General features: G+C 45.4%; 1 protein-coding gene across 1 annotated transcript in view; it reads right to left on the bottom strand.

The window, feature by feature from the left end:
• Ephb1 (EPH receptor B1) overlaps positions 1-26,204 on the bottom strand; it is a 420,387-nt gene that overhangs the window by 105,870 nt on the left and 288,313 nt on the right. The window contains exon 5 of the mRNA XM_040269826.2: positions 3,741-4,076. Coding sequence (XP_040125760.1) covers positions 3,741-4,076 — 336 coding nt within the window. The remainder of the gene's footprint in view (positions 1-3,740; positions 4,077-26,204) is intronic.

Raw genomic sequence — 26,204 nt, 5'->3', positions numbered from 1 at the left:
CCACCTGATCTGGTCTATTTTAAAATCCTGGCAGCTGTATTCAGTGTGAGGCTGCATCCCTGAAGACCTCACGTAAATCCAAGCTTGCATAATTCATGACCAACCCTGACCAAAGATGATAGACATATTTTTTGACAGCTAAAGTGTCCCAGCTATGTGGCAATAGCTTAGAGAGAGCTTATAACTTACATGTGCCGCCATAATGTGATTTTTTTTTATCAGTCTGAGGATAAAATGGCCACAAACCTGAGTTTGAAACCCAGAAACATCATTTTCTGGCTGTAAGATGCTGAGCAAATTCCAGAAGCACTCTGCCTCCGGTTTCTTTATCTGACCCATCGCATCTCTGTAAAGAACTTGGAGGGGGTAGGCATGCTGGTGGTGCTTAAAAATGGCAGTTATCCACCGCTACCGACAGCCTGGGTGAGGAGGATCCAATTCTCATGCTCCTAAGCAAATGAAAAGTACTTGAATGCCGCCACTGTGTATGTGACTGGGGTTGTGATGGAAGATGGAGACCAAGTATCAGAACTCTACAGACCCTTTGGTGACCTCCAGATTGAGTTGACCTCTGCATGAAGAGCTATTGCACAGTGAATCCAGTGATCCAGAAGATGATCACAGCCTCTCCAAATTTTTTTTTTTCCTAGATCATGACTCTTGGAGTCCAGAAAAGCCAGTCGTTGGAGACTCTAAAATGGGGAACACTAAAGTGAACAGAGGGACTGTCCATTTTTGGGACAGGCCTTGGGAAGGCAGAAACAAAAGAGATGATATCCTACTAACCCTACTTTAATTCCCAGATTCTCTGAGCACCCCATCATCATCGCAGAGTCTCCAAATCCCTTTATGCCTCTGCTTCCTAATCTGAAAAACAGGAAAAATAATTTCATTATTCAGTAATTAAGAGGATCAAATGAATCCACCTATTCCAAAATTCTTTGTGAACTCAAGAGTGACACACATGTGGAGGAGTCAAGGACAGTAATTATAACTCAGTCACGACCCACCCACCCAAAAATTCCAGTACACTTACTGGTTGACTTAATGGTTGATTCTGGGACTCTCCTGGTCAGATTCTTTACCTGTCATCTACTTACTCATGACCCACACACTGGGATGGTGGTGACCACAGGCACTGACAGGGGTTGTACGCTACCACGAGGCCAAGGAGGGAAGCTAACCCTAGGCCCCACCCAGAGTGCATGAGCTCAGGGTGTGCTGGGAAGAGATGAGACATGCCATGGCTTCTTTCTCAGTGGATCTGAGACCTTCAGTTTTCATGATGCCTGCCATTTAGTCTCCCATCCATCTTTGGTAAAACGTGTAGCTTCTGCTCATGTTACTAAACAGTTCTTGCAGAGATATAGGCTCAAATGTTTATTCTAATGTTTTCTGCCTGAAAACAATAGTAAGTGCTGGATGAAGACAACTTGTATTCATATGTCTTTACCAAACCAGTGTGACATCACCAGGTTCCTCCAAAGCTCACAGACCATGAATTTATGGAACCACTGGTCTTTGTGATATTTGCCTTAGAGCACCACATACCACCAAGAAGCAGTTGCATCTTTCTCTCACTGATTGTCAACTTTCTGAGGTCAAAATTCCAGCATCACCAACAAGGAATCATACATTGGAAGATCAAAATGGAGATGGAGACTACAAAATCAGGGAAGACTGAGAATAAAAAGGGCTTGTGAGAAGGAGAACAAAGGGTATGAGACGTGTGTCTGCACAGGAGCAAGTGGCTGAGGATAAAAACAAATATTTTCAGTTTTGGTAATGCAAGGGCCCCTGCAGGAGCCATGGTCCCTCAGCTCCCCTGCAGCCTGGGAAGGTGCAGATGGCAAAACAAGCAGATGGGCAGGTTCGGGAATAGCAGGATAAGGGAAGGGAGAAGGGAAGGGATGAAATAAAAGCAAACTGATGTAAGTGGCAGGTTTATTCGCACATGCTTAGAGAGAGAGAGAGAAAAGACGGCCAAGCCCAGCATTACATGACAGCCTGGCAGGATTGTTATTCCCAGAAGCTGGGACACTAAAATATTTCAGCCAGTTTTCTGCCTTAAACTCTCCAAGGGAAATACTCCTAACAAAGGCAGCTTATACTACACACTCAACATAATGCAGAAATTACCACTCCCTATTCATCGGGTAAGATGGACCCACACAACCTTTGTCTCCATGGCACCGAGGATATGGTCACCAGCTGGAGCCTTCTACACTTCTACTCTTATTTTCTCACTATACACGTATGCATGTAAACACGTGACCATGCGCATACATACAAACACACCCCATGAACACACACACACACACGCACAACAACAACAACAACGCAGCCATCTGGACAGCTATGAACTCCTACAACACCTTTTTTTTCTTTTCAGTTCTGACAGCTTAAACCTAAGAATCATCTGGCATCAAAGATGCCTGGTATTAAACACGCAGAACAAGGCTGAGGATGGAGAGGCGAGGAGAGAAGAAGATGGAGTGGGAAAGAGGACATGCTCAGAGGGAGAGAGAGCACAGAGAGATGTCAGTCTCCTGCTATTCCACTAACAAGCTGTCCTTCTAGAATTCGGTGATTGAGAAAAATCTATAATTCCAAATAAGATCATGGTCTACTGCCTATGACCCCCATTGCCTGCAGATGTGGTGTTCATTCGCCTCTGCAGGTTGCACGGTCACACAGGGGAGAGACTGTTCTTTTCTATCTCCCTTGGTATTCACCGCGGGGGCACAGCCTACAATGCTTAGGATACACCGTCTTGAGGCTCTATAGTTTGAGTCCTGCAAATTCTCCAGTTCATGAGTTTCATCGGAGGAACAAGCGTTTCCAAGTATCACTGCGTCTGTCACAGTATCTAATCCACAGCGTGGCATAGAGTAGATGCTAAATGACTGCCTCTTAATAATGAATGAGTAAATAAATGAGTGAGTGCATGAATGGACTGGCTCAATGGATATAAAAAGAAATGATTGTAGTTGTAAGAGGTGTGAAAAGCAATAAAGAGAAAAGATCAGAAGAGTAAGAGATAAAGAAATAAAGAGAAGAAAATGTGCTCTGTGTTGCGCGTGGCACAGAGATGTGCCCGCCATTGGGAGTGATCTATTGCCACCTATCTGAGGTCTCTATAACATTGTAGCATTCATGTGAGCAAGCTATAAAGGGGGATTCAGTCTTGAATAACAGTTTAATCGGAAAACAACTTATGAAGGCAATATTGCTTTTATCATGTGATTTGTGGGAAATGGCTTTCATTAGGTTTTCCATTAAAGCATCATTGGGGTTCTGTTCTCAAGGTCTTGCAATTCTTCCACGCACTCACCCCATTCTTTTGTCTGTCTACCCTCCTGTGCATCTGTCTATCAGTGCATCCATCTATTAGCCCACACCTCTGTCCATCTGTCTGCCCATTCCCTATTCATCTCTCCAACAGCATTTAGTGAGTGAGTCCTGGCTAGGTGCAGAGCGCTCGGCTCTTTCTAGCTTGGATACACATCTCTGCTTTGATGCTGGACGGAAGAAAATCCCCTAGTCTCCTGCGCACGCTCGAATTCCAAACATGAAAACCCTCCTCCATTGCTTCAAATGCCTACCACTTGATGCTTTCACCCCTGGGATGAGGTCTGGAGGCAGACTGGCAGAATGGAGGTGGCTGCAGCCATGTCCCTACCCAGAGCTGAGTGAAAATCCAGCCTCACAGAGAAGGATCACAGAGACTCCAGACTTACCGGCTTGGTTTGTGGTGATGTTGACAGAGACGTGCTGTGGGGGGAAGGGACTCTTGCTGGAGACCCCATTGATGGCCTGGATGTCAAAGGTGTAGGGGGTGTGGGCCCACAGGCTGCTGATGGAGACTCGGCACTCGGTCAGGCCCAGCTGTCTGGGCACAAACTCCACATTGTCATCGCAGCGGGAACAGCTCCTGCGGTCTGCGCGGCACTTTTTGCAGATGATGTTGTAGGTGACGTCATCTCGCCCACCAGTCTCCCTCGGAGGGTGCCACTCCAGAATGATGGATGTCTCATTGACGATGGAGATGACATTGCGGGGACCTGATGGGACACCTGCAGGGAGACAAAGGTGGGCACAGTGAAGCTAGCCACAAGCTTCTGTGTCCAGTATCGCTCTGGTCTGCATCTGGTACCTTCCCACCCTCATCATAAACTCCACCCACTTCCTCAGCCTCACATATCTGGACTCCAGTTCATGACATGAAAAAAAAAATGGTGGATTGCCGCATCCTGGCTGGGCACAAATCAGGAGCCACTGAAGCAGGAACAAACTTTATTTCTGAACTCCACCAGCACACTCCACACTCGCTCCCCGGGAACTCTCCCTAGCCACCCGCACACCTCCTCCAGGAACGACCAACCGGAAATCCCTCCTCCGGCACTTCCCCAACCAAATGAGAACTCTTCAGGAATCCCCGAGAGAGCTCAACCGGAACTCAACGGGAACTCGTGAGAACTCAAAAGTCATCATCTTAATGGCTTGCTGGCATCACCTCTCAACCACTACTTCTGGCAAAAATGCCATGCGTCATCCCGACTCGGCTGTGGCCCACAACAGTGGATAGAGATGACAACCTGTTCTGAACTCCCCTATTGATCATCCTCATCGAAGTTGTCTTTCTTTTAGCCTTATGTGTCAAGAAATGTGAGTTCAAGTCTTCTTGTTCTTGGACCAAGTCACATCCTCCAGCCAGATTTGGGGTTAATAAAATGTGTGTATATTGGAGGCTTACTGAATCCCTGGTCTTCAGTGGAGTAGAGGTCAAGGGTAGTGGGATATGAGCATCCCCATTCAAAAGCCCCAACAGATCCTGGAATATTGCACAACACAATTTAAGATCTATGTGGTGTGTACTTTATGGTTGGGATTTTTTTTTCCTGTAGGATAGATGAATATTCACATTGCACCAACTTCGGTGCGTGAAGTCAAGAAGCATTGTTGGACAGAAGAGAGGTCAGACAACCACAATTTTTGAACTCACAACAAAAGAAAAACATAGGAGAGTGTGTTCTGGACTCTCAAGTAGCTATTTTACATGCATTACCTCATTTACACACCTCAAGAACCGTACTAGGAAGATACAATAATTATCACAATTACTTAGAAAACTAAAGCTTATAGAGAAGACTGGCTCTGATATCTATATCTAGATTTAGATCTACATCAAGATCTAATAGGATATAGATCATATGGTCTGTAGGGACTGAAGCCAGCATGAAAGCTCATGTTCTTAACTACACCCCAGCTCTGAACACACTCTCCTTCTCCAACCCAGTCAATCTCACTGGGACTCAAGGAGGGCAGCACTTCTTCCCTCCGAACAGCTGTTTATGCCTGTTCCCATCCAGCAGAAGAGGAAACGTCTTGTTGCAAAATTCTGGAAAGCTTGGTACTTTGTAGGAGAGCCGGATGTTGCTGAATGAACTGTCACGGCGCTGGGTAGTTTGAGATGAAGTTGGACGACTTCCTGCCAGATCCCTAGCCTCAGGTTCCCAAGCATGAGCCTTGATCTCCTCAATGTCAAATGGATGGAAATGAATCCTGCCCAGAAGCCCCCACCCCTTTCCTAACAGCGGGTCTGCTGGAGCAGCCTCTCCGGATAGTAATGCATTCAGAATTCATGCATGTGACCATCGCCAGCTGAACGAAGACATGTGTAAAGTGATTCATGCTGTAGACAGGAATCAAATGCCAACACGCAAAATGAGGGAATAACAACAAGGTCGAGGGGCACCAGGGAAGGATTCGGCGTTGAATCAGTCAACAGCACCAGCTAGAGCAGAAAGCAAATATTAAATCAGATTCTATTAAAACATGAAAGAAAATCAGTACAGTACTATATAAAGCCCATTAGGCCTGAGCAAGAGCACAGCATTCATGCACGCTTGTGACAGGGCAGAATTCATGGAACATTTTTACTGAAGTCTTGCAAACGGTGTTCAAGAATTCCCTACCCATCTGCCCAGGGATAAACATCCATCTCTCTTTAAATCAGCACACACACAGGTAGTACTGGGAAAGCAGTTGGTATTGTCCCAGGTGGACTCTTACTGGGCCAGGATGGCCTTGCCAAACACTGCACAATTCATTAACATCCATATTGGTCAATGCCTGTCTTGGACACGTCTGTTTGCTTCAGACTGATGACACTCATGCCACAGGCTCCCAGCTGTCAATGACATTGTTGCTTGTCTCACAAAGCAGACAGCCTAGCTTCACCCAAAGGTCACAGTTTCTCATCCTTAGTAAATGTATACTCTTAGTGCCCACTGTATGCTGGGTGTGGGGCAAATCTTTTTAAAAATAATATCATATTGCATCCTCGGAGAGGCAGGTATTGATGGAGAAAGTGACCATGTCTCTCTCCCATCCTTTCTCCAGGGATCTCCTCTCTCCCCAGAGCTTCAACCTCACCCTCTCCCCTAACTCCAGCTTCTCCTCTTAAACTTACATAATTCTTAGTCTGTTCCAGCAATTTACCTGCAGAGGACCCTCAGTGTGCATAGCTGAGAGTCCCAAGTCCAAACACCAATCCCCTCACATCTCTCTACCTCCTACGCTCTCCTCCTTACTCTCCAGCCAGCTTTTCCAGAGAAGAAACTGTCTTTCCTCTCTCCTTGAAGAGCCAGCTGGAGCCTGGTCACTTCCCTGCTCCTTCACCATGACAGCCTTTCCTTTGGCCTTCTAGTGGACAAATCCAGGGAACAGAATTCAGTCTCTAATTTTCCTTGACACCTTATATCGTCACCAGTGAGGCTTTGCTTTGAAGCAACAACCACAGTGAGGACCCACTGCCTGTGATCCTAAGTGGCAAAGGCTTTGGTGAGAAAAAGGTAGCAAGTGAAGAGTGGGTTTGGAATGTCTGGCCCTGTCTCTAGTCTGGAGCAATGGTGGTGATTTGCCCTGATCAGTCTACTCTCTGTCCATTTGCTCCCAACTGACCAGGAACAAAGAGTAATTTGTGATAAGAATGGAGACTTCCCAAGAAGCACTCCCTGGACCCTTCTCATTCTTGGGTGCTTCTCAGAATGAGTGCATCTGTAGGAGATGAATGCAAGTTTATAGAGGAAGCCATGGTTGCTAAGTCCATAAATAAATAAATCTGAATCCTTTTCAACCAAGGAGCAGGGACAGATGTTAAGGGCCTTTCTTGAAGAGCAGACTCAGAGCCAGAAGAGCCCAACATGTCCTGCCGTGTGTTCTTCCCCTGGCATGCCTTGTTCAGCTCACAGAACAGGGGCCTGTGCATATGGTGGAGATGAGCCAAGTCTGGGCCATAACAATGACTGGGGCCTCATTCATTAGTCATTCATTCATTCATTCCTTGAACAAGTATGTCCTGAGCTCTTCTAGGCTCTTGGGAGGCTCTTGCAAGACTGGCAAGCTTCTGCTCTCATGGAGCTTATGTTTCTCTTTGGTGAACAGAAACTGACAGCTCTGAAGGAAACACAGAGATAAATGAGAAGATTTCACACAAGAAGAAGTGCTATGAAATAAAACAATCCTGGGGCTCAGATGGTCTCCTAACAATGCTGAAGTCTGTCCCTTATTCCCATGAGGCCTGCTCCAGGCCTCACGTCTCAGTGGTTAAAACACAATAATGGCCCCAGGTGTCAGTGCTCAAGCATCCTGATGAGATGGGTACATTCCTGCAGGTAGTCTGCCCAGTCTCTGCCTGAATGAAGAGCTAGACCATGGCAGGTTTGGCCTGTGAATAAATCTCCCTAGATGAAGGTTGCTAGAACTACTTTCTATCCAGCCTTGCCTCCCGGGTTTGGGGCCCCACTCTTTGCAGGAAGTATTCACCCAGAATTTGTGCCTCAGAAACATCCCTAGGAAGGAGATAAAAACATTAGAAAGATGAGCACAGAGGGAAGCCACAAAGGTGGTAGGAAAAGCCTCCGTGATGCCTGTGGCAGGGCTCAGCACCACAGTCTCCTCGTCTGAGCTCCCTGCTCTTGTGTCTGGTTCCTTGTTTTTCTTAATTACATACAGACAGGATTTTTGAAGCCTCTCTGATCTATTGCCACAGTTACTGATAAACACATTCTGTTCAAAGGGCTAGGGAAATTGAGTCTGTGGAAGGGTGGGAAATGTTGAGCAGTGATTTTTAGTTTGGATGAGGAGGGGGCATGGTGGGTGCTGAGTTATAGGAAGGGGTCTCCAATGTCTTCTAGGATGTGCCTGAAGGGTTGGCTCAGCCCACATGGAGCATGGTTGTTATTGGGACTTCAAATAATTAACTAGACTCCTTTTAGAGCCACGGGGCAGTGTATTGCCATCATGAGGTAGAAACCTTGCTGTTTCTTAATGTGGTTTGGGCCAGAGTTTTTGCTTTGTTTTGTGTTAAGAATGGAGACACAGGGTATGTGGCAGAGAGCCGATGAGTTTATTTGTAGGCATTACGTTAGGAATGAGAGCACTCTAGAGTAACCACAGGGAAAATATGCTGAAGATAGCTAATTCCTTTATCAGCAATCTTAATAAGGACAAGCTCCTATTGTTAGAATTTAGAAACTAATATCAGGCTGGTAAAAAGTGCCCAGCAGAGAGGGTTCTATTAACTGTGCATTGCTACCACCAAGTCTGCCTCCTTAGATAACTCCTCAGGGGGTGTAATGAGGATTACAACAGTCTTAAGGGGGTACTCTCCTGGGACACCCCACATGTTGGCTGGGATTGTGCTCTTATGCATCAGGCCAGAGATGGATCCTCTCTGATGAAAGTAACAAAGTTTTCACTTAGAAAAAAATATGAACATGTATTAAAAGGCATATATAATTTTTCAGATTGGGTGATCAATCAGTGAACCCCCTAAATGTTTATGGCAACCAAGTTGACCACCTCTAGAAAGTAAAGTTTGAAGGCTCAATTTCCTCATCTGACAAATGGTAATTCTGAGAATTAAATGAGATAGTAAGCCCACATTGTTCAGCTGTGGTTGGTATGCAAAAGAATTAAGTAATATCAGCTGTTGTTATTAACACTATTAGTATGTCATTATTAGATTATCTGCAACCTTGAGCCACTCATCTAATTAAGACTGGTCTCATTCAGTCAATCCATGGGCACAGAATCTGCGGAGCACTCTAAAAACTATGAAGATGAGAAAGTTATGTTGGGGAACTCAGATGCAAGACCCTATACCTATGGCATACTGGGAACTGTGAACACATATAGTTAAGAATCAAAGTAAATGATACAGATACAAATTATATTATAGATACTGGGGAAAAAGATAAGACTAATGTAGATCAACACATTCAGGCATGATACTTGGGAGGTTCTAGTTTCAAAGAGGGAGTAATACCTAGGGAAAAATACCTTGGAAACCCTCTGCACTAAGCTATACTCTCTAGGTTACTAAGCCCAAGAAAACATACCCCCAAAGGGATAGAACTTACCCTTGAGTATGAGGCTGTGTCTCCAGAATGTGTCCAGCTCTTATGACCTCCTGGACTTGTGACCCCTGTTTCCTGGCCTCCCTAGAGATTGTCTGACTCTGGCATGGTATCTATCTATTCATTGACCTCTCTGACTAAAAGACAAGGAAACACTTTATTCAATCCAATGGCAAATAATGCCCTCTACTATGTCTCTCTTTAGGAAAATTCCTGGGAGAGGTCAGACTAGAACCTAGACATAGACATAGCCAAGAAAGAGTCTTGGAATGAGCCAAGAAATGCATTTAATATGCAAAACTCCTGAGTCAAGAGAGTCCAAAACGTGTAATATCCTCATGGTTAAGAAGAGTGAAGACTATAGTTAGGAAAATAACTGCAATCTTCAATGTGGACTGAAGGTTAAGAAGTGGTAGAAAGAAAGGCCAGAAAATGATATAAGGGAGAGGGATGATGGGAAAGAGTGTGGTGTGACAGTATGTGAATACATAAGTGGTGTGATCCAGGGGAAATGCTCCAAAATGATGGTTCTATCAGGACATCTCTTTCCCCTTTGCTCACTAAGACAGCTAGTTAAGTAAACCACGTCTGAGTGATTTGAAGCTTTCCTGAAGAAGGTGAAAAGTCTTTGAGATTTTACAGGGAAAGAGATAGAATTCAAGGAGCAGATTCAGACATGGAAATGGGGAAATAGAGACCTGAAGAGGTCTTCTGTGGGTGCAAAGCATGCAGAAAATCAAACCAGGCAGGTTGTATTGCCTTTTCCCTAAAGACAACATGCAGGAAGAAAAGCAGGATGGTTTGGAGTTAACATGAGTCAAAGAGAAAATGTCTGCAGACATGTAGTAGAATTATCAAACAAACATGAATTGAGCTTCATGCTCAGTTTCATTTTTTCCTTTGATAATTGTTTATTTGCAAACAATGCCAAAACAAAACCTTTCTTTATTTTTTCTAGCACCATTTATAAGATGGCACACCGCAGCCTGAGGTCAGCTGTCTTTTTCTCCCTCCTCTCACATGATATTTTGGAGTTCTTCCTCTTCCACCTTTACCTTATCAAGTGCAAAATTCCTGGAAGAGGTCAGACTAGAACCTAGAACAGTAAGGTTTTAGAGGAAAGCATGTGATATGCCACAAAGGTTTGGTTCAGGACCTTGGAGAGGGACATGAGTCTGCAAGCTTTCCCATCCCCTTCACTTGAGGTTTCCTTGCTGGTAATGGGGGAGCTTCTAAAGATGCTATGCCAGGCTCCATAATAACACCACAATAACAGGGATTAGGAGCAGAAGGGATTGTCAGGTTTTGTCATGGGTGGAGTGGGACTCCTGTGGCCATAATGGCAAATTGGGGAAAAAGTCATCAGGGACCTGGTGGAAAATGGTGACATCAGAATGAGGAGATGGGTGAGTCATTAAGAGAATGCCAAAAACATCCTTCTCTCAACATTGGAAGTTTGGAAAGATCCAAGTGTGGTGATGGACACCTGTCATCTCAGCAATTCTGGAGGCTGCCAGGAGGATCACGAGTTCTAAGACAGCCCCAGCAAATTAGGAAGGCCCTAGGCAACTTAGTGAGACCCTGTCTCAAAATAAAATATAAAAAGGTCTGGGGATGTGGCTCAGTGTTAAGCAGCCCTGGGTTCAATCTCTAGTGAAGATAAAATAGAAGAAGTTTAGAGGAGATTGAGGTCTTTTGGGGAGGGGGGACAGATCAAGGACTGTCTGTAATTTGTGAGTGTTGAGCAGCAGACATGTGAACACCATTTTGCTTAATATGGAGGATGTGTGTCTGGAGTGCTGACGTGTTCCTTCTAGTCAGGGAGTCATGCTAGGGTCCTGGGGCAGCAGGGGCTGAAAGGCTGATTGATGCCTGTCCTTTTGCAAGCTCAGGTATCTTTTGAGGTTTATTTATTTTTTCTCAAAGTGTAGGATGTTTCCTGGGGTAAGAAAGAGAGGGCACTGAAGCCTGGGGATATCATATTGACTCACTTTTCCTGGAAGCCATGTGAGCATGATCTTCCTCCGGACACTTTTATGTATTTTGGAGTCACTTGAAGATGAACCCCAGGAGCAACTCACTAGAGATGGGAGGGGAGTCACACATGTGCAGATTCAGAAGAAACCAAGTCAAATCCCAGGCTTTGGCATAACCTCACGAGGCCTCAGCATGTTTGCTGGTAAAACTGGGATGGCAATAATTATAATTGACAGGAGCATTATAAAGGGCTACCAGTTGGGCAATGTACATAAATGTTACAATAGCGCCTGTTAAATGACTTGTCTAATGGTGTCTGTGCATCTTATTCACTATTATATCCAAAAATAGGTCAAATACAATGATACAGGCAAAATGCTTGCCATCATGGAGCCTGTATTCTAGTTGGAAGAGTCAGGTGATGCTTCAGTGAGCAGAAAAATGTATGTTGTAAGTAGTGACTAGGTTCTGAGGATAAATAGAGCAGGACCAGAGAGATGGGCGATGGTGGGTTGGGGTGGGGAGGGGAACTCTCTTGGAGAAAAAGCTATCAGATAGAGACCTGAATGCAGTAAGTCAGGAACCAAGTCACTATCTAGAGGGAATGTCCCCAGACCAAAGGGCAAGCCTATGCAAAGGTCCTGAGGAGGAAATGCAGTTGGCTTACTTGAGGATAATGAAGGAAATAGTGTGGCTGCAAGAGAGTGATCTAAAGGGAGAGAAAAAGAAATAGATTAGAGAGGAGTGGAGTAGGCAGAATATATAGGTCCTGGGCACAGGCTGAGGGGATTTTACTCTCAGTAAGATTTTACTGTAAGGAGGTCTCCGAGCAGAGGAATGACATGTTCAGACTTTTTAAGTACCACTTTAGCTGCCTTGTGAGGACAGGATATGAGAGGATAAAAACAGAAGCAAGCAGACCATTAGGAGGTCACAGAAGTCACCTTAGTGACAGGCAACAGCATTCTGGGCCAGGGAGGCAGAAGTGGGGAGGAGAAAAGGCAGGTTCTGAATAATTTTAAAACATTTTAAAAATATTTAAAACATTTTTTAAAAATAGTCTTTTTATAGACATTACATAGCTAGTTATTGTCTGCACAATTCTGTGCATCTTACTATTCCCATTTTAATGAGAATATTGAGGACCAGAGAGGCAAAGTGGCTTGTGTGTCACTGAGTGAAGGATTAGCCAAAGGTCTGCACACTGATGTGCACACCTGGCATCAACAAACCTCACCTCCTAGTGGGCTGAAGCAAGGACTCCTTGCCAGGTGTGGTGGCATAGGCCTATAATCCCAGTGGCTTAGGAGGCTGAAGGCGGGAGGACTGAGAATTGAAGCAAGCCTCAGCAACTTAGTGAGGCCCTGAACAACTCAGCAAGACCTTGTCTCAAAATAAAATACACAAAAGGCCTGGGGATGTGGCTTAGTGGTTAAGTGCCCCTGGGTCCAGTCATATCGGTACCAAAGAAAAAGGACTTATGTACCACCAGTCCTCATGGACATGACCATGACCCAGTACCCTCATTAGGTCATTTCCCTGGAGATTTCTGTAGGAGCATCTGAAACAACAGAAGATGACCTTGGTTTCTATTCCAATAGAGTTCTGTATGCAATTATGAATTTTCTTTTAATAATAAACCCTTCATGCAAAGGACAGTGCTAGGCAATGTTTTGTTTATTACTTAATAAAATCAGTAGTCCCAACACCCTGGGAGGGTGGACTCAGTTTACATATGAGGAAAGACAAATAAACCTGGGTCAAATCATGTGGCTGGTAAATGGCCTAAGCAAGACTTGAGTGCAGGTTTGGTCCCTAACAGTGTAAAGCTCAGGTGAGTCACAAAAGCAGCCAGGTGCTCGGCAGTAGGTGGCTCATGGGTAGGCAGGAAGCTCCCACCTCAGCCTGAACCACCTCAGTCCGCTTCCTGCAAAAATACAACAGCCGCAGCTGCAGGACGGGGCTGAGCAAGTCTGCACGTGTTGCTCATTAGGGTCTTGGAAACGCTGGGCCTCGGCTCAGGCAATTCCCCTAATCATAACAGTTAGTAATAAGGAGAAATGATTAGTCAAAACAAGGAGGGACCCTGCTGAGAGGGATTTTGGGAGCCTCAAAGAGCCCAGCGTTATACATTTCACCAAATATGAATGTTTACAGAAAGAACTTCTTGCTTTTCCTTCATCAATAGATCTAATTGTCTGGGAGAGAGGAAGTAGATCCCACTTTCTGGGAAAAGAGGCAGCCCCTCTCTCTGGGCTGAGCCTAAGTCTGAGAGTCCAGGGTTCCTGGGATTCTGCAGAAGCCCTTGTAGGAAGGGTGAGGCCCCCCGAGACCGGAGGTGGCATGATTCAGTAGGAGTGTGCTATGGTCCCTCTGAGGTCACTGCCTACATGGGGGATGGACACCCAGTTAAATCTCTTACTTGTGGCCCAAGATGAGGCCAAAGAGAGGCAAGTTTTAATATAAAGCACCCTGCCCTGCAGAGATGCCCTGGGGACACTCAAAGTCAAGGACAACCATAGGTCATGTGATCTCAAAAATGTGGCCTACAGTCTCTCTTCTAGCCTTGGTATAGACCTCAGAACCTCCCAGAATAATGAAAATGCACTGGACTCAGAAAACAGGGGCCAACTGCCATCCCTGCCACAGTGTAATTCCATGGGTCACTTACTGTAGCCATTCATAGATTCTTGAGTGACCAACCTGTCCATGAGCTGTGCTGTGCAGGTGAGGCTTTGGGCAAGCTCCCTGCTGTCTATCCTGAGGAGCTCAAAATCTGCAGGGCAGTGGCACTTGTACAACATCCATAGAGGCCATGGGCTGACGAGGCTGGTAAAGGTCAAGCCCGTGAGCCTGGAGAGGGCTAGGCAGTGTGCTTAGGGACTGGAAGGGACACTGTCCTCTTCACACTCATGTGGAAGTCAGTGGAAGAACATGGAGCCTTATTGTACTCTACATGTACAAAGGACTGCTTGGTGTGCTTATGCAGGAATACCTGTTCTCCTTTCATCTTCTAAAAGGGAAATCTTGACTCTGTGCACACTTGTACAATGAGTAAAGAAAGACATTGGGCAGAAGACTTGAGCGTCAGGCCCTGAAGAAGGGAGAACATGAGGCCTGCAGCAGACCTCCTATACAGGACCTCCCAAGCCTCTAGGTAGGGGCCCTTTTCATGATCCAGTCAAGTGGCAGAGGAAGTTTCTCCATAGCAATGTCTGCTGCAAAATCATTGTCCTAGGCCACATACCACCAGGGCAGGCTCCAAGGTGTTTTCTTAAGAAAGAAAAATTCTAAGTCTATCTAAGTCTTCTTGAAGTCAAAGGACTCTGGAACACATTTCTATCTTTGGGATAATGGAAGGCTAGACTTTCCTGGGGCATGCCATTCACAGAACTCCTTATTCTGGCCTGCATTATTTCTACCTGATGCATTCAGGACTTGAAATGCCCCAAGCCACTCATTTGATTTAGCAATGATCTGATGGAGTCCAGAGCTTGGTGATTCTCTCTAGGCAGGTGCCAATAGGAAGACTGAGGTCAGGACAAGAATCCAAAGCAAGGACAATGATGTTCTGCATCTTGAGATCTGGTTGGTGGTCCCTGGGCCAAGACATGCCAGGGATGAAGGTCACACAAATAAGGATATCCTTGAAGGTAGAAAAGAAACTACTCTCCCTCAGAATCTCAGGAGTGTAGGAACTGTCTGGTCCCACCGGGCACACAGTCTACTGTGAACTCTCAGGTGCTAGACACTTTCCAAAGTTTCTTTTAAAAGAAGACAACAACCTGGATCAGACTGAACAAGTCCTCACTACATGTATGGACTGAGGGTTTGACAGGGGGTGGGAATGACTCAGGTGACTGCATGACCAGGCCCTCAGGTGACTGCATGACCAGGAATCCTATCTCCTCGCCATCCTCTGAGAGAAAATGGTGCCCATGGAGAAGTCCTGTATCTCACAGTTCCTCAGAAATGACCAAGAGTTTCCTCCCTGAACCACAGATTTTTTTTTAAGTTGTCATAATTCTATTCATCTTTTTAAAGAGACTGTAGATCAGAATGGCATCCAGACCACAGCTGGAAAGGGAATATGAGTCGAATAGTCACGAGTCATGCATTCCATTTTTCTTGGGGGTACAAGAAGAATCTCATGCAGTTCTACAAGAGACATGTGCTGCCTGTCTCCAGGTACAGAGGAGACACCCCAATTTCAAAGACAACAATTCAAGGTCAAGGGAACAAAAGAGAAACCAAAAAGGGTTGTAGCCTTTCAGGGAGTTATGGGTCACCCAAGGTCAAGTTCTGATTCTGACATGCTGATTCTTAAAATGGAAGGAAACCTTGAAATTTAGCATGTTCAGGTGGCAAAAGCCAGCCTCTATTAGACTCCTCCAGAGGAGGGAAGCTTACCACTCCCACCATTATAGTCTCATTTATCAGCAAGCACAAGCTATATGAAAAGAAAAGATAGCAACCCCAAAGCATCTATTCACAAACCCCAAAATATACCTAGGATCAAACTTCATAAGACCTGTGTAATAAAGGTCTGAAGACAACTATAAAAATCTTACTAAAGGGCAAAAAGAAGACATGGATTTCATGTGCCTAGATGGAAAGACTCAACATCTCAATGTTGTAAAGAAGATAGTCCTCTCCAAAATAATCCAGATGTTCAATTCAATCCCAATCCCAACTTAACAGGATTGCTTAACGATACATGCCCAACTTGTTCTAAGGCTTGTCCTGAAGGAAACAAGTACTTTATAATAGAGGGGTATTTTTGGAAATGGATAATATACAGAAATGTGGCTTACCAGTCGTTGAGATATAAAGCTACCACCTTTAGAAGCAGTTAGATCTGGTGTCAGGACAGACCAAAAAAAAAAAAATCAATGGGAGAGAAGAAAGACAAATATGCACAGGCATTTAGTCTCTAAAAGAAGCATCTTACTAAAATGTGGACAGTTCAGGTGGAGGTGAGAACGTGCTATTTTTAATCAGATAAACAATATCACATCCTAAGCAAAAATAAATTCCTGATAGAGGAAAAAATTAAACATAAATACTGTACAAAGAATTAAAAGAAATTATGAGAGTATTTTTATACCCTAGATTGGGAAGGACATACATAAAACCCTGACAAAAAGTAATGACACAAAGCCCTAAAACCAGAAGGAAATCAACAGCCAGGTTTGAGTCCAATGGTTAAAAAACTTCATATTAACAACAACAAAAAAAGTACCCATAAATAGAATTAAATGGAGGCCTGCAGGGCAGAATATCAGATATAATTAATGGGCATCTAGAAGTCTCCTAAAAATAGCAAAAGGGCAAGGGTTATACACAGTCAATTCTTAGAAGAAAAAATAAATTGGTCAACAATCGTATTAAGAATACACAGTTATAATCAGAGAGATACTAATCAAATGATTAAGAGGTCAGCGAAATTGGCAGAGGTTGAAAGTCTTGATGACATCCAGTTGGGAGCCACAGTAGAGAGAAGCAAAATATGTACTGCTGGTGGGGGTGTAAAGTGGCTGAGTCATTGGGAAAGCACTCTGGTCATTTTAACCGGCTTCAACAGTAGGCAGCTGGTAATTCAGCAATTCTATTTCCAGGTAAGCCTATATGCCCCAAGCATTTCTGTGGCAGTATTATTGTTTTTATTAATGAAACCCTGGAATCAGTTTGAATGCCCACCCATGGGGGACTGCACAACTCATCAGAGACTGCTGTGCCATGTTCCTGATCCAATCAGCTGTTGGATATCAGGGTCTCCTCTGGAGAGGGCTGTGCCTCTCTGAGGTGTTGATGCTCCACAGCCTGTCAGGCACCGGCATGGCTAACTTCATAGAGCTATTCTGAATGCAGGACCTGTCCCTGGGCATGAGCACAAAGCCTGACCTTCATGAACAGGGCAAGGAATTCTCACCTGGTGCTCTTCTGACCTATAGACAGCATCCTCTTTGTGGGAACCAAGTGGCTCTCAATGGCTCTGCTCACTGAAGGCTAGCAAGGCTTGGTGGTGATCATGACTTCCTACTGACCACTTGCTGAGGGCCATTGCCAAGTAGGAATGACACATCGAAATTTCCTTGCCAGCGTACCCCATGTTAAATGGACTTGCCTTGGAAATCCGCTGTGACCTTGCATGTGTGTTTGAGAAAGGCGACCCTGCTCAAGGACCAGGGTGGATCCAGGTTTAAGACAATCTGGATTTAGGGAAGTTCCAGGTTGAAGGTTATTCCTGCTGGGAATAGGGCGTTCCTGCTGCCTGAGTTCTCCTTGAGTTCTCGTGGAATTCAGAAAGCATTTGGGACGTGAATTGGGGGGCAGAACTCTGATTTGCTCAGAACGTGTTTGTAGAGGGCCGGTGTGAGTTCGGGAATAAAGAATTGCTGTCTGAATCTACAAAGTGTGGTGGCTCGTGATTTTGTGCTCAGCCAAGACTGCGGCAACCACTGACCCCCAGTTCCCCCTCAGCCACCTACCCACTCTCGGAGCACATAAAAGCCAACCTGCATCAAGCTTCATCTTACTATACAGCTGCCATATGGGTCACTATAATCCACAGCATTGAAAATGCTTTTCTGGCCACCTCCAAAGTGAGTAGAGCCCATAGGTGACCCAGAAGATCTTCTCTGAAGGCCTCATTGGGCATCTCTTGCAAGTCTAAACTCACAGCATACTATTACGGCCATCTCCCAGAGCTGCCACTCTTCAGAATGAGCAGGGAGGACAGAGTGACCTTTGTGTTTGATTGGCCTCTGGTTCTGTACCCTTCAGCCTCTATGAGACAAGCCACCCTTCCTGATGTGGCTTCTGCACTGGACCACTGGCTACTGAATGGAGAGGTACTGGTCTCTGGCACTGCCTGGAGGGAATCCTGGGCCTTTTGCAGTTGAATCCTGGTCCTTCAGATTTTAGCCTCTCCTTTTTCTTCAAAGTCAGCCAATTGTTTGGGCATGTCCACACCTTCTAGATTACATGTGGCACAAGACAAGGAAGCTATCGTTTTGTAGTGATTCATTTTATTTATTTTGTGTCTGGTTGTCTGAGCAGCTTTCCACATAATTATCTAGAAGGTACCAACTCCAAGCCAGACACCTGGAAACTATTATAACATGAAATGGGGTGTGTGCTTCATGTCCGGACTTTCCAATATAAGTAATCAATGATGACTTTGAAGAGAAAGTGATGAAGTCAGAATTTAGCCAATCTAGTAGGACTCTCCAGGAGCAACTTTAATCTAAAATGTCCCTCCATATTTATTAGTTTCTTATTTTGGACCACATAATTTAGGACATATGAATTGCCTCTTGAACAATATTCATAACAAAATAAAGATGACGATTGATCAATACTTAGCAGACGTCTAACACTGACTTAGGTAGTTTAATGTATTTCACAATAGGCACAAATGATATCTTCTTTTTTTTCTTGGAAAAGAAACAGAGATTTAGAGAGGTTAAGTAACTCAGCAAGAGAGGTCTGGAGTGGAGAGTCAAGCCTGGTCTGAATCGTATCAACAGAAGAACTCTTGCCACTTGACCATATTGGGCACCTGGTGTGTTAGGTCACAGAGGGAGTTAAAAAAAATCTGCAGATTGGCATATCAAAGAACTTCCAGTCCAGTGTTGATGGCAAAGCCGTGTGCCTGAATGGCTCTGACCAACACAGAACACTCAGCATGGGCCGGGCAAAACATCCTCCTCCCTGGAGCCACTGCTGGAGACCACGCATGAGCAGTCATGTCCGGAAAGGATTCCAAAGCCATGGGGTGGACAGCTTTGTTCTGATGCTCAAAATGGAGAAAAGAGTAGACGAGACGGATACATTTTTACCTCCATCTTTTCCCACTTGTTGAACTTCACAATTAAATTAGTGCTCTGTGAGCTTCAAAGAAAGAATGACAAGGACTACCATGTATTGTCTAAGTCAGGCTACCTGACATCATTTCTTTTTCCCAAACTGTATTAGCCTGCAGAGAAAAGGCACATAGAAAGTAAGCCTAAATTTTCAGAAGGGGTAACTGAAAAAAAGAAAAAAGTACACAAATACTTGGTACTTGTATAACTGAAAAATGTTAATTAACTGATAATGCTCCTACTTGGATTTTAGCTGCTTTGGAAATAACATAAGAGTAGGAATAATACTGATAATAGTGACAAAAGTGTTTGCTTTTATGAAATGTTTCACATGTCCAACACTGTCTTAAGTAGCATCATTGCACTTAATTCTCATGACAATGAGGTGAGACAAACAGGGGAATTATCCCCATTTTTTTGGATGAAAAAATGAGGCACTTGTCCCACATAGCTGGCAAGTGGCAGAGCAGGGGTTGAACATAAACAGGTCTCCAGAGTCCCTAGTCTTAATAATAACACTTACACTGCTCATTTGAGATGATAAAAATCATAGTTCCATCTTTACATGAAAGAGCACGGAGCCTGAATCAATGGAGCAGAATTTCCAAAGTCATGTTTATAAGCGTGCAATATAGGAGAACGGAAGGGCAGCATTTCTGTTGGGACAAACTGAAACACTGGCTGTTCAGTGGCTGGCAGATCCTATGGTGTCAGAGGCTGCAGCCAAAGTAAACACTCGGCAGTGTCCCAATCATAGGGGAAAAGCCATCATCATTCTACTAAGCTCTGTGCTGAAGTGAGGATCACAGGTTTCATCCTGGTTGTCCTATTTGGAGAGTTTTAATGATCAATATGAGAAACTCAGAAAGGCTAGCCAGATTGTCTGGGGAGGGCATAGTTCAGGAAATCATGTGCTTTAGGGGTAGATTGTTTAGCTTAAAGGGGACAGTTCAGGCAGGATGAGAAAGTTGTCCTTAAAGACTGACACCAGTGGCCTGCTGAACATGGGTCTTCAATGGCCAACCTATGACCGGGAGGGCACAGAATACCCCATGCAAAGTCCAGAAAATCTCTACGACAATAATGGGTGGTGGTTGCTAGGGATGGCATGGAGCCATCCTGCAAAATATGAGATGCCTGTCATCACAAATACTCAGAAAAAATAAAAGTGGAATGATCACCTGCCAGGGTTGTGGGAGAGAGAAGGCTGACATGGTGGGGGAGCTTGGGTGGCAGGGCTTATGGGGCTCTCTGAACGTTAACAGTCTGTGATTCCAAATGCTCCCACGACAAAATGCCGAAACAGAAAGTCTACGTGTGTGCCTGGCTATTAGCTTAAAACTTAGAACTATATGATTTCTCATAAAGGTTATACCCCTTGAGTCAAACAACTGTGAAAAGAATTTGTAGATTACAGAAGTGTGAAAGCACATTTACACAAGCCATGCTGACCCTTCTTGAAGCAGCAGTGACAGTTATAAATAGCTTTCAGCTTGCAGCCATGCTACCTCCATTCTGCATCCAGGTGTACAAGCCATCTACCCGGTCGGCCCAGAGTGTAAGTCCAAATGCAGGTACTTGGTGAAATGGCTTACCCTAACTCTTGTTGATCTATGACATTTGTCTGAATTCTACCTCAAGGAAAATGCAGACTACCCCCCTGCCAAAAAAAGAAAAATACAAATGAGTCGGGTATGGTGGTGCATGCCTATAATCCCAGCAGCTCAAGAGGATGAGGCAGGAAATTGCAAGTTCGAGGCCAGCCTCTGCAACTTAGGAGGCCCTAAGCAACTTAGTGAGACTCTGCCTCAAAATTAAAAAAAAAAAAAATTAAAAAGGAGGGGGGTGGCTGGGAATATGGCTCAGTGGTTAAGTGCCGTGGGTTCAATTCCTGGTACCAACACACACACACACACACACACACACACACACACACACACACACAAATGATCTATTTTTTTTTTTAACATGCAACATGGATCATATGTCAGGATAAAATCAAGCAGCCTTCTGGGGTATAGAATAGAGCACACAATGTGACTTTTACTAAAGCTCTGGTCAGCAAAGGGTGAAGCCAATGGTAGAACATCCTTCTGTTAATATGTTGCAAGCTCTCAATTAACAGAGGCAAACACTTGTGAAATGGTCTACTTTTGGAAGGTATTCAAAATCATCCCCAGTGTGCAGCATGTGGACAAATAGGCAGTTGCTAATTCATAGCACTGGATTCTTGTCTCAGGTGGAGCACTTGTCGCCACAGGGCATCCTGCCCTCTTGAGCTGGAGAAGCCCTCCCTGCAGCAGCAGCCCCAGAGACTTCCTCTTGGTTTGATTTCCTGCTAGGTGTGTGGTGGGGGGCGGTGGCGGAGGGCACCATCTGGTGAGATGCATGACCTGTTTATATCCCCAAACCACTGGACCCTGAATCTGATCTCAGCCACTTTGCTTCTGCCTCAGTTTCTCCCTCAGCCTCCCTGAGCCCACTCCAGTCCAACTATGCTCCCTGGTTTCCATTCTCTTCCCATCACTGCTCCCAGCCCCCTGTTAACGCTGTACCTTGTAGGTCCCCACACTGCTCTGGCCACCTGAAAATGAAATGAAAATGGGGGCAGAGCAGGTGACAGGACATTCTGATAACGAGCGTCTCCCTTGGAACACTCAAACCCAGGCACACTCACAGGAGCACACTCAAATCTTACCCCATGCCTCCTCGTTCACACACACCTTTGCCCCCTCGGGCTCAGCCGGCTAACCCAGCACAGAGGACTGATGGGGAGGCCAGGCCCTGTGGTTCCAGTCAATGGAAATTCACACAACGGCCCTTGTCCCAGGATCACAAAGCAGAGGACAGGGAAACGTGACCTAATTCTCAAGCAGTTTTCTCAAATGCTGGCAGCCTTCAGAACCACCTGCAGGGTGTGTTAGATCTGACTGCTGAGCTCCACCTCTAGAGTTTGTCATTCAGCAGGTCTAGGGAGTGGCTGAGAACTTAGTCTAGCACATTCCCAGGTGACAATGCTGGTTCAGGGACTGCATTTAAAAATCAATTAGTCTAAAGGAAACTATCACCAGCAAGCTTGTGGAGGGTGACCCAGCCTGGAGAGCTCCCAAGACCAGTGGGAGACTTCACAACACCCTGATGGCCATCAGAGAAGCTGCAGGGGACACTTACAGATGACTTCCTGTCATCTCAAGGCCCTTCCCACCTTCTGGACCCTTTCCCACCCAGCTTGCCTAGAAATCCCAGGATCTGGGCACTGGAGCTGCCATAGTCCTGGGAAGTCCATCTGAGGGACATGGCCCCTTTGCTGCAAGGACAACTCTGATGCACTGTGAGGGTGTCCTGTGAGTTGCTCCCCTGAAAGAGAACTGCCAGCCTCTTAAAAGAGGGAATGCGAACTTCTAGGAGAGAAAGCAATGGGAGAGAAAGGATTATGACCCTTCAAGAGCAAGAGTAATGGCAAATCCCTTTCATCTCCACGACCTCTTACCACGCCACTCCAAGAGCTCCCAAATTTTAGCTCCTCATTGAGGTTGAGGCCCTGGAGTCAGACAGATCTGAGTTCTTTTTTTTTATACCTTTATTTTGTTTATTTATTTTTATATGGTGCTGAGGATTGAATTCAGGACCTCACACGTGCTAGGTGAGCGCTCTACTGCTGAGCCACAACCCCAGCCCCAGATCTGAGTTCTAATCTGGGATTTCACTTACGTTATATCATTCAATTCTCCAGACCTTTCCATTTGAGTTCCATCCTATCCAGTTTTCCCAATGAGGAAGCTCATATTTAAAAAGGCTCTCATTTGCCCCAGGTCATACCATCGGGAGTCAAGCTCAAAAATCCCTGTTCTTGCCTCAGAGGGTGGCTATCATGGTGCCTTCTCTTCTGAGGGGACAGGAAAGGGGCTCAGAGGACAAGGTGACCTTGGAGCCCCTTCTTCATTCCATTTCTGCACTCAAAACTGCAGAGGGACACCCAGTGCATTTGAAGAAGAAATAAAAGAAACAAGACAAGCACTGGCTTGCCTCCGTGATCCATCAAAATTTCTCCCATGTGGGTGACAGAAAAAGGGTTTTTGTGGTCAGAAATGTAACAAGGTAATTATTTTCACACCAGTCCTTCCGCATAGTTTTTCACAGACAGCAATTTTATAAGGCATAATTATCTATTTTCACCTGCTTCATAAATTCCTCCTTTCCGTTTTGTCCCCCTGGTAAACTAGAAATTATTCAAAACTGAAGCTACGCATCGCAGCGTTTGGTTTCACGTGGCTGTACACTTCCCTGTTCCTGTCTGGACACTTCCTCCATCTGATTGACCTGGTCAAGCTCACTTGCCATCTGACCCTGCTGAGAAGAGAGGAAGTAAGTCTCGCTTAGAGGAGTCAATGAACCCCTGCTTCCAAAGAACCAAGGGTCAGTCCTGTTGGCCACCAGCTTCTTGGTTCCTCTCATCCCAGTGAAGAGGGCGTGACAGGTTCCCTCCTCCTTGCCTGGCTGCATGACAGTCCCCTTGTCAGGTATTTTCACCAGGATCTTCCAGCTGAGGTGACTGTGTGGTTTGGGGCCACACAATGGGTTCTGCTGTGATGCTCAGAGAGGGAGTCAAACCTCGGCTCCTTCTGACATCCCTTTTATTTTCAGATCTCTAACATCCTCCCATACTGGAAGCTTTGATATCTGCAGCACTCTTCACACTTTCCAGGGATATAACTAAAGCAAGTTTTAACATCGATTGAGAGTTTACTATGAGCCAGGCGCTGTGCCAAACACGCTCTAATATGATTTTGCTTAATCCTCATAACAACTCAGAGAGGCATACATTAGCATGAAGTTGTGAGACTGAAATGACAAACGTAAGAAAGTTGAGAGAGTAGACCAAGGTCACAGGGAAAGTAGGAGACACTGTCAAGACTCAAATGCACAGCTCTGAAGTGCCCAAAGCCATGATGATTTGATAAGCTTTACCAGGACCCACTTGAAACTGCAATAGTTTAGAGATGCCAGGACTCCTCTGAGATCTCAAGCACATTAATTGAACTTAAGGAGGGGTGGTAGGAAGCCTGGTTTACAGATGATGGGTCAGAAGCACAGGTGAAACAACTTGGGGCTTGCCGGTCCCATCTAAAATGAGAGAAAGCAGTTTGGGGGACTGAGCCCTCAACTTGTGAGAGTTGCCATTTCTTCTAGGCAGACAGTGTCAGAATTAAATTAGAGGACACCCAGTAGGTGTCCATGTGCAGAATTGTTTGCTTTGGTAGGGAGAAATCTCCACAGCTCTTGGAGTTCTGGAAGTTTTCTGTGTTGATTGTGGTGAAATGGCAGAGGAAAAACAAGCAATGTGTTTCTCCTACAGAGTGAGGAGGAAGGAGCTTCAGCAGAAGGTCAGCAAGCCCAAAGCTCAAGGTCAGTTCCGGCTCCTCAGCCCACAGCTTTCTCAACTGTCCCTGCTGGTGGAGCAACACGTGACCCTTGTCCCCTCCTCTGTCTCCTCCTTTCCTTAAGTGGCACACTGGTACTTTCTCATTGAAGGTGGTCCCCACTGTCCAGGTAGCCCGGCTTCGACAGGAAACAGGGGTGAGAAGGCACCTATGGCCTGCTGTGGCTTCCCCTACAGCTCTCACCTCAGCCCATGCACAGATTGGGAGGATGAGGCTCTTGTGGGGTCTGAGCTGGTATTGGGCCCAATGCTGAGCAAGAGAACCATCAGCTAGACATCTGTGCAGCAATTCTAGAACAACAGGCCTGGCCAGAGGAGGGAAATAAGGAAGAGGGAGCTGGATGACCACAGGCCAGCAGAAGTCATGCGATGGCAGATTCAGAATTCAGAGCCCCAGAGTTCAATGGGCTACCTCTGAGGTCACACAGAGCCCCACACTAATCCCTTCCAAACTGCCTTGGGGTACACCTGCATCCTGCTGAATCTACTAACAAGGTTCAAGGACAGGGGTGCCAGGGTCTCTCAGAGAAAAAGGGAACCCTTGTTCTCACAGTAGATGAGAAATGTTCAAATGGGGCAACATTCTCAAAGTTCAGATGGAATAAATGAACATTTTAACACTACAAAAATACAGTGAATGTATACGTGCTGGCCCCAAAAGATTAACAGGATTCATTAAAGATGTGCATTCTTAGTGTACTATGTGTTTTTGTAGCCTTGTAAGAGGGCACAATTTAAAGTTGTAATATTCTTTTAAAAATGTTCCTTATTGTTGGTGAGTGAGTGGACTGTTGACATCATCTCATTCATCTAGAGATAGTAGTAACAAGTCAGACCAGAGGTTCCTGGGAGTTTGAGGTCTCAGTTCTTGGACTCTCCTGACGCTGCTCCCTCCTCCCACCCACAGGACCAGGACACTGTAGATGCTCCCTGTCCTGCACGTGTTAGAATGAAAGTGCTCTCCTTCTTCCCCTGGAGTATCCCCAGTGCCGAGCCCAGACCACAATTTAATTTTGGATGGGACAGATGGAAGACTTGTATTTGCAAAGTGAATAAGTCCTCCCTGCCCAGGCCCCAGCTAGACTCTCTCAGGCTTGGCTGGGCCCCTGCACACCTGCCCTCTCTACCTGCTGGGCCAGATGGGGGCCCCAAGGCCACAGTGCAGGGCTGTGCCTTGCCTCAACCACTCCAGATATGCTCCTTGTATTTGAAAAATTATTTACTGTGGTGATGTGTGATGCCTTTTTTAAGAGAACAGATGGCACCTCCAATTAGAATGCTTTAAAAGGAAACCCTAATGAGAATATAAAAGCCAACAAATTGACTTTTTCATACAGTACTTCCCTGGCACACAATAAATCAAATATATAATGAGGCTCAATAAAATAATAGCTTTATTTACACTTGTTTTGCCTGGCATGGTGTTGCACCCCAACCCTGCTCTCTGGGTCTCCTCAATAAGCACTGTGCCCCTTGCAGGTGGAGGTTGAAGAT

This window comes from Ictidomys tridecemlineatus, chromosome 3 (assembly GCF_052094955.1).
Source record: "Ictidomys tridecemlineatus isolate mIctTri1 chromosome 3, mIctTri1.hap1, whole genome shotgun sequence".
In the NCBI taxonomy this organism is placed as follows: Eukaryota; Metazoa; Chordata; class Mammalia; order Rodentia; family Sciuridae; genus Ictidomys; species Ictidomys tridecemlineatus.
The sequence above is the reverse complement of the archived record's forward strand: the minus strand, read 5'-3'. Positions and strand labels throughout refer to the sequence as shown.